Source organism: Nicotiana sylvestris, chromosome 11 (genome assembly GCF_000393655.2).
Source record: "Nicotiana sylvestris chromosome 11, ASM39365v2, whole genome shotgun sequence".
Lineage (NCBI taxonomy): Eukaryota > Viridiplantae > Streptophyta > Magnoliopsida > Solanales > Solanaceae > Nicotiana > Nicotiana sylvestris.
This window is the reverse complement of record NC_091067.1, coordinates 96,689,429-96,698,909: the sequence shown is the minus strand read 5'-3', so window position 1 is coordinate 96,698,909 and position 9,481 is coordinate 96,689,429. Positions and strand designations below refer to the sequence as shown.

Genomic DNA, 9,481 nt, shown 5'->3' with positions numbered 1-9,481 from the left:
TACCTATACCATGTAATTACCAGCAATTCTTAGCCCCCCTCTCCCTCCACCCGAAGAATTGGAGAGTGTAATTACATCTCCTCAATTCCACCCAATTACATACTGACTAAGTAATTACTTGATAGACAAACATGCCAAAACTATGTAATTATACCAAATTCAATTGCATGGTGGCTTTCCCAACATGCACTTACTTGTCCACCCTAGACTTTATATGCCCCTTAAGAAATAATAAATGAAGTACATATTTTACCACAATACGCACAATAGTGATAGCATTTTAAGAATTCTTGAAAAATAGTTTGAGGAATGAATAGTTAATAATAAGGGTAAAACATCAAAGAAGAAAAAAAAAACTTGATTTTCTCTTGATGTATAAAATGAATAAGTTAAAATAAAAATATACTATTTTTAGTATAGTTGATAAGTAAAAGTGAAGGAAGAAAGTACAAGAATCCACTTTTTTTTAAAGAAGAACATGCATTCTTTCTTTTTTTGGGTAATACAAATTACTAACTATTTTTTGTTCCAAAGTGTTTAAAGAATGATTTACAAACCAATTGGGAACATAGTTTCCCAAAAGACTCCTTGTAATTAGAGGGTAGCGTGAATTTAAAATTTATGGGTTTTGAACTTATTATTATACGTATAATTTATTTTAGTTATTGAGTTCGTGTTAAATTTATAAATATTTAATGAATTTTTTAATACAAATACATAGTCTAAACAAAATCAATTGAGTTCGTTGGAATATGTATTTACTTCTCTAGCTTCGCCTCTGCTGGTACAAACAAACTGAAAAGGAAAAAATGGACGCAAGATTCAATTTAAGGGGATTATGAACAAATTAAATATAAAGGTTTTGATTTAGTTGTGCCTTCCATCAAGTTAAGTTGGAGTCCCACTTAAAAGTTTTCACTTCTTGTACTTTCCCTTTCTTATAAAAATTAAGAAATTGAATATAAGTGGGGGCTGTACTTGTACCCATTATGATTTGCAGAACTAAATTTAGCGCACATTGAAATTAAAAATGATAAAAATATGAAAGGAGAACAATAAGCGTGACACTTTACCTCTCTTGCTATTGGGGTGTGCATTCGAACCGTTCGGATTAAATATAAAATTTCGGTTTCGATTTTCAACTTTCGAATTGGAGAAATGACAATCCAAATCCAATCTAAATAAGCTCGGATTGGATAAAAAATTTTAAGTTCGGTTTTGGATTAATCGGATTGAATATTTTGAATTTTCGGTTCTGAGCTTATAAGTTGAAATGTTTCTTCTTTTTACAAAAATAAATATCCAAATGAAGTACCCATACTAAATTACCTGAAAAGTTACTCATTCTCACTGCAATCATCCAAATAAAGTATTCAAGTAATGAAATTACTATCAAGAAAATCCAACAGAGACATTAATGCGGCCGATAAGAAGTAGTAATAGTATAACTATGTCCAAATAGAAAGTATCACAGTAACTTAGTAAATAATATCTAATTGATAGGGTATTGAACTTATTATTATTGGCACATAGATAATGGACTAAATATAAAGTATAAAATTATTGGATTTTCGGATATCCAAAAATCCAAAGTACCAAATCCGACATCCAAAAAATTTAAAAATTAAATCCAAAATCTAATCCGTAATCCGAAAATCCAAATCAAAAATCTAAAGAATTCTAATTTCGGTTTGGATTTCGGGTTTACCCAACCTATGCCTACCCCAACTTGCTACCATTAATTCCCGAGTTTAAGTTTTATCATGCGGTGAAGGTAAAAAGTATTTATACAATCAAGTGAATTAAAAAATAATTGTATGTAACTCTATTTAATAGCATTAATTAGTAACCTAAATAAAAAAATAAGCAAGCTATTATGCTAAGTGAAATGATAACGATTGTGTAAAAAGGTTATTATATTCTCAGTTTTAATAACGTAAATCCTTCATTTCTAGCCATATTAAAAATATGAAGATAAACTAATAAAAAAAGAATTTTAACTTAAGATACACTAATCATATATAAAAAAGACTTTTAACATATTTGGCTGTTCGGTTGAAAATAATTGTAACTGCTAGCTAAACATACAAAAATATAAACTGATTATTGATAAAATATGTTTAATATATCAAAATTATACATTTGTCGATTATACAATGTAAATTTTCCTATAAAAAATTAAATTAATAGATACTTTATTTTTCACGTTATTTATTAGTTGTCTTTTTACATTAATAAGGTACTCACTTTATTTTTCACGTTATTTTTAGTTGTCTTAGGTGACATGACAGTAGGACAAAAAAAGGGTTGCGTACATGCGGGGTCCGGAGAAGGGCCGGACCACAAGGATCTATTGTACGCAGTTTTACCCTGCATTTCTGTAAGAGACTATGCTTGAATCCGTGACCTCCTGATCACATAACAATAATTTTATCAGTTACGTCAAGGCTCCCTCCTACGGAAGGACCAAAATTCCTCAAAATTCAAATAAAATAAGAGAGAGATCTGCAAAGTTGGAATTTGTCAAGTTGGCTTCAAATTGAGTAGAAAAAACAGAGGTAGGCATGATATATGGATATCTGGTTGGTAGTTGAGCAATCATTTCGTAGAATAAAATTAAAGCACAATTATCCTACATTTGTTAGATCACTTTTCAAATGGGATAATGCTTTTATATCCCACGTTTTTTGTTAGTGCTAATGGACAACCCCCTTATTTGGGCTCCACTAAACACTTCCATTTATCATTGTTTTTTTTTTTTACTTTTAAAATAATTCTACTTTGAAAATTTTAATTGGAACAATGCATTTTAAAGCTTACAAATGTGTCTACTTCAGCGGAGAACAAATTGAAAGTGTTTGGTATTTGTTTTGAAATTCGACTAATTCGGATTCAGGTCGAAAAGTCCGGTAAAGTGTTATAAGCAACTTTATACTCTTGTAGAAAACGTGATTTGCTATAGCTTTAGCTTACTTTTGGAACACTCTCAAAACCGTCCGTACATATTGAACTTTGCTTTCCTTTTTACCTCCTATAGCAAAGGTTAACACCTTATTTATTTTAAATAAATATTATTTAAAAAATTATATTCTATAGATACCTTTTAAGGTTTATAGTAAAATATTTAATTTTGATTTCCTCCTAGCCCTAAGCCACTAAATACACTAATCAGTTACACTTTTTTCTTTCTATCTCTACTTTGATACATCTCATTCTCCCAAAATTTCGTGGACTTCTTCCTCTTAACCAAAATAACTCCAATAAAGGCAATATTGATATTGATTAATGGAACAATATTTTAGTACGCAACAAAAATCCATCAAAACCTTAATAAGTTTGAAAACGAAGAAGACGAACAACATTATTGCTTTGTTTGTGCTTGCAAATATGCACAAACAAAGCAATTGAAGACGAAGAAGACAAAACCTAAATTTTGGCGTAACCGCGTGCTATTTAATTAAGGAGAAATCACAGCCTTGGAGTTTATCAAAATCAGAATTTTACAAAAACAATCAAAATCGGAAAGGAAGAAGAAGAAGAAGAAACATACTGGAGTTGGCTTATTATTCATGTCCACGAATATGAAAATTGGAATCTTTGATTTCTGATTTCTGTGATTTCTCGTTTTCTTCTTCTTTCTCTCATCGCTGCTTATGGAATCATGGTCGGAATCCGATGGGTCGTCGGAAAATTGTCGACTAAAACAGGTCGTCTGAAGTTTGGGGTTGAGCAATTTGAAGATTCTGTTACCTTTTTTTTAAGAGCATTTCAGTGTATCTCGTTGTATTTCTATGTATTTTATTGTATTCACTATCTTTTTTTTCATTGTAATTCAATGTATCTCGTTGTATTCCATGTATTTCATTGTATTCAATGTCCTTTTTTCTCATTGTATTTCAATGTATCCCTCTGTATTCTATCTATTTCATTGTATCCATTGTCTCGCTATATGCCATGAATGTATTCATATGTTTTTTTTAATTAATATATTTTATGTATTCAGATGTATTATATAATTTCTCTGAAGATTGCTATGTTTTTGGGTATTTTGCGATTGAGAATTTTTTTTATAACTGAAAAATACAAAATTTGTGTGTTATAATTGAGTTTGTTGAGTTATATTAGGAGTCTATTATGTTAATTGATTCACTTTCCGTTTTAAAAACAGTGTAATCCCCTATTTCACGCTGTGAATACAGTCGAATACAATAATTTGCCCAGCTGTAATCCCATGTTTCACTCCATGAATACACTCGAATACAACAACTGATTAGCTGGAATTCTCTGATTCACGCCTATTTTTGCTATTGAATTCATGAATACAATAGCTTAAATACATCAAATACATCTTATAACCACAAAAAAGATATCTATAATCCGTAATATAACAAACGATATCTATAGATGACTAATTATTACTAAAAGATAGTGCTTCATGAAAATTTCTCTTTCTCTTTACCTGTTTTAGTGAAAAACATCGATATACGCTTATACCGTAACGATCTGCTACAAAAGTCGAAACATAATTTACCATATAGGAGCAGATTGTGCTGAGAACAAATACAAAATATGTGAGTGAAGCCACATATTGTTGATTGACTTAAAAGTTTAGAAATTTCAGCAGATATGCATAACTTGATCATCATTCTCAGTTATATTTACTTGTCGTATGGATAACAAAATGATTGGTAATATGTGTCGATTTAGTGTCGAAATTTTCACAAATTTATCACTCAGCTTTCACTTTATTGCATGTAAGTCACTAAAATATATTTGTAACAAAAATGCCACTCAACTTTGACTAAATATTATGGAAAATATCTTTTTAATGTTCAAGTAAGTAAATATATTTAAACCGATTACAGTGGGTTCATCATCTACACCCGCAACCAAAACTTTAATGATTTTTGTCTCAAAGACAATCTCATTGCACTTCTAGGTTCTAGCCTTCTATACTAGTGCTAGTATTAAAAATGAACATTAGGACGACCAAAATTGGCCTGACAAAGACAGAAACTGTTACTGTACATTTCATCTTTATGATCTCAATTCACATAGGATGTTGAAATACGAATGTTCTTCTATACACCTTAATCGAATAAGGACTTTTCACGCCTCTTAAGAAATAATAAATGAAGTACATAATTTACCATGATACCAATATTAATTGATGCATATTCTATTGGATTTGAAAAAATAATTTGAAATGAGTAATAAATATTGTGGGTATAACAAACAAAAAAGAGTTTGTTTCTCTTGATATGCATAAAGTGACAAGTAAAAATGAAAATCTATTTTTAGTTTATATGTCAAGCAAAAGTGAACACATGAATATATGAAAAACTTGCCAATTTTAGACTTTGGCAAACGGTTGACAAGACAGGTTGACTCACACAAGGAAAATCCTGGCAACATCTAATCGTACCAGTATTTTTTTGTTATCTACTTTATCATAGATCTAAATTTATGTCTACGGGTCATATTCTACATGAAGCGCATCCATTTCTTAGATAACAAAATAGGCCTATAAAGCCTACACAATTTGCCAGGGATGGGAACCCAATTTGCCATATGACAGCCTTTATTGGAGTATAACCTCAAAAAGCTAAGATATCTACCTTAATATGTTAAATGATTTGCTCAAAATGCAGGAGAAGATTTTGGTGAAGTCGAATTGGTGAAGAATGTATGCAGCTGCAGGTAACATTTTCCCACACCAAATTTTGAAAAAAGCTTTAAGGTAGAACAAAATTCAGACGAACACAAGTTAAAATAACAAAAATACGAAAATCTAACTCGCAATGGTCCGAGAATCCTGAAGAATATTCTTGAACAAGTTGGTCCATAAGACCATACCTTTTTCCATGACTATAATATCTATCCAACTTAAGGTAGTAAAGAACTTCGCATCGAACAATCTCCAATCGAGAGATTTACTTGGGACCAATATCCTTCAGGGCACAAATCTGCTCCTCACCCATGGCTGACATGACAGACACAACAAGGTCTTTTCCCTCAGCAAAACCATCCTTGATCTGAATTCAACACATTAAAATTTAATCAGCAACTGCATAGTGCTAACTCTAAGCTACAGTTAACAAAAACAACAAATGACAACCAGCCAAACTCTGAAGAATTCTGGCCAATATCTGCACCATCACTTATTTAGCTCAAAGACATAAAGGTGCCTCTCTCACGAAATGGCAAGCTAATAAACTATTACGGCAGACATTCAATGAGCTTGTGAAAGAATTAGAGGCTACATACAGCAACTGAAATAAGCTGCTGCACACTTTGATCGAAAAGTACAACTTTGGATTAGACAAATTCTTGCTAACCTGTGTAAGGAGGTTGTCATCAGTAGGAAGCCTAAGGTCATCCTTGGTGTTACCATTCTCAGTGAGCAGACTCACCTGTAACATTGTGTAGCAACATCAGACCACATCAATCAAAAATATAAAAAGGAGTCGGACAAGGGAATGTAGGCACATACAAATCCATCTTCAGAGATGTCAATAAGCTGATAATCTGTACGATTAACATGGGGCACCTGCAATTTGAACACATAATTACTAAATATTAGCACAACTATAACCGGAAAATTGGGGCTAAGATGGGCAATAAACACGTGGTGGGCAATAAACACGTGGTGAACAAGAAAAGGGGAGGCACATACATCACAATTGTGTGAAGAGGGAACAATATCCTCAAGCTTCTTTCCAGTGAAGATGTCAATAGCGACAAAATGACATTTTGCATGACCGTGCTTTCCGGTTTTGGATGTAGAGACTTCCACAACCTGTTATCAAAGGCATCGAAATTAGAACTATGCTTATAGTAGAATTAATGCAACAATGAGTTAAACCGCAAATGCATCTATGATATGTCCTGAAGCAGAATCCGTATGTTACTTGATGCAGATTATCTAAATGGGCCACCATAACTATGACAGTTTAACAAGAAAAAATTAGGCAGACTAAATTTTACTAAAATTTTAACGGTTAGATATACAACAAATGAAGTTGCATAGAATCCATAACATCTATGAAAAAATAAATTGAACATTAGAAATATAAACACCAAAAAGTAGTAAAATAAACTTACAAGGTTTTTCAGAAGCTAAATACCAAATCCTCTTTCCCTTCCGCTGCGGCAAAACCGCACTCACCCACCCATCAAAAGACCCTATACACAAACCCAACGGTGGCCCTTTCCCACTCTTGCTCTCTCAGTAATTATAAGATGCCAAGCACTATGCTACTCTATTTTCAAGGTAAGAATCAAATCTACCATAATTGCACAAAACAGAACCGTCCAATCACGACACATATTAAAGCAATCAATCAACAATATGAATCTTTATAGCCAATTCCCCTCCATTTGTGCTCCTAATCACTTGGATGAAGCACAAAACTCCAGAACCTCAAAGTCTTAAATTCTAACAAACATACCAAAGATTTTTATGTTGATAACCAAGAAACCCTCAAAGGACAATAGCCACACAATTCAAAACTAGTTGGGTCATGGGCCCGTTCCTCTACTCCTCTCCACTTAAATACATACCAGGCTTTTTTATGCAGCAGGGTGTGACATGCTCCAAACGGACAGAGCATGTGTGCGCTCTTACCAACAAACCAAAGCCCGGGGGCAACATACCAAAAGATATGTACACTCGAAACAAAAAGAATCTTAATTAATCACAAGTGCTATTAACCACACAGTCATCAGATCTAAAATCCAAAATAGATATCCCAATAATCACTGCATATCCCAGTAAGCAATCACACCCAAAAAACATACACTAAAAACAAACGAAAAAAAAAGAGATGAAAACCAGAAATTCACAGAGCATCAGATCTAAAATAGCAACAGCAAATACATCTGTAACCCCCCCCCCAAAAAAAAAACACACACACAGATACATTCAATCAATTACACCATAATAACAAATCAGCTGTGTCAAATAAAATTATATGAATGCATACAAACACTGAAACGAAAGAGTAGCAAAAAAAATGAAACCTTGCAGGGACGGCCTTTGATGACGATATGACCGTTCTTACGGATAGTACCAGCTTGTTGAGGGTAAGTTTTAGATGCACCGGCATCTGCCTTTGACTCAAATTGGTGCTCCTCGTCCGACATCAGTGCAAATTTTTTGATTGAACAGAGAAGCTAGAGCTTCGACAGTAGTAGTGTAACGCAGAGGAGCAAGAAGGGCGAAGGAGGCGAGAGGTTGCCGAGTCGAGCACGTGAGGGTTTTTATATGGTGGCAAACCTAAAGGGATTTGGGTTGATTTCTAGGGTTTCTCTTGATGGATTGATTTGATTTCTTTTGAACCGTCGATTAAAATGTCTTTTTTGTTTGCAATTTTGTAATTTGCTCTCTAACTTTGCCTGTTTTTAATTTTTTTTTTCTATTTAAATATTTCCAAAAATCGAAGTCATAAGAGCAGATTGAGGTCAAATAGCTGCTCCTCAATCTTAAAAGGCAATTTTAATACTTCAAATGGAATGCGTATGAAATTGTTGTTGTTTCAAAACAATTTACCAATTGTTATAAAACAAAGACCGTAAAGTAAAGACAAGTATATAGAGAAACTGATATATTATTCGAACTTAAACTGATGTACATAATGAACTGAAATCTCTTCTATTTATAGAAGAAAGGAAGCTGCTCTGTAAGCTGCTACTATAAGCTGCTGTGTAAGCTGCTATAAGTACCAGATATGGATAATCTTCTACTGAGAGCAATATTTATCCATAACGGAGTACTGAATGGATAAACTTATTATACTCGGTATGGATAATCTTCTACCGGGGGTAATGTTTATCCATAACTGGGTACTGAAAAGATAAGTTTATTATACCCGATATGGATAAACTTCTACTGGGGGTAATGTTTATCCATAACCGGGTACCGAAGTGATAAGCTTCTTCAGGAAGCTTATTTCCAATATAGTACTAAATAGATAAACATATTTACGGTGGAGTCCCATATGGATAAGCTTCTTCAGGAAGCTTATTTACAACGGAGTACTAAATGAACATCCATAATATAATATATTTATAACACTCCCCCTTGGATGTTCATTAAAAGATAATGTGCCTCATTAAAACCTTACTAGGAAAAACTACGTGGGAAAAAATCCCAGTGAAGGAAAAAGAGTACACATATTTAGTAAGACGCATTGCTAGGTGCCTCATTAAAAACCTTATAAGGAAAACCCCATGGGAAAAAACCTTAGTAAGGGAAAAAGAGTGCATCGCGTATTTTACTCCCCTGATGAAAACCTTGTTTCAAATATTTGAGTCTCCGCATTCCAATCTTGTATACCATCTTCTCAAAAGTTGAAGTTGGCAAAGATTTAGTGAATAAATATGTTGGATTATCACTTGAACGGATTTGTTGCGCATCAATGTCACCATTTTTCTGAAGATCGTGTGTGTAGAATAATTTTGGTGAAATGTGTTTCGTTCT

General features: G+C 33.0%; 1 protein-coding gene across 1 annotated transcript; it reads right to left on the bottom strand.

Moving 5' to 3' along the window:
- Positions 1-5,721: 5,721 nt before the first annotated feature.
- LOC104234937 (eukaryotic translation initiation factor 5A-2) lies at positions 5,722-8,507 on the bottom strand. Its single transcript, XM_009788589.2, has 5 exons — positions 8,023-8,507; positions 6,677-6,799; positions 6,494-6,550; positions 6,339-6,413; positions 5,722-6,035 (listed from the first exon to the last, which is right to left on the bottom strand). Exons 1-5 carry the CDS (start codon positions 8,143-8,145, stop codon positions 5,934-5,936), a joined length of 480 nt encoding a protein of 159 aa, XP_009786891.1. The 5' UTR covers positions 8,146-8,507; the 3' UTR covers positions 5,722-5,933.
- Between the last annotated feature and the right edge of the window lie 974 nt (positions 8,508-9,481).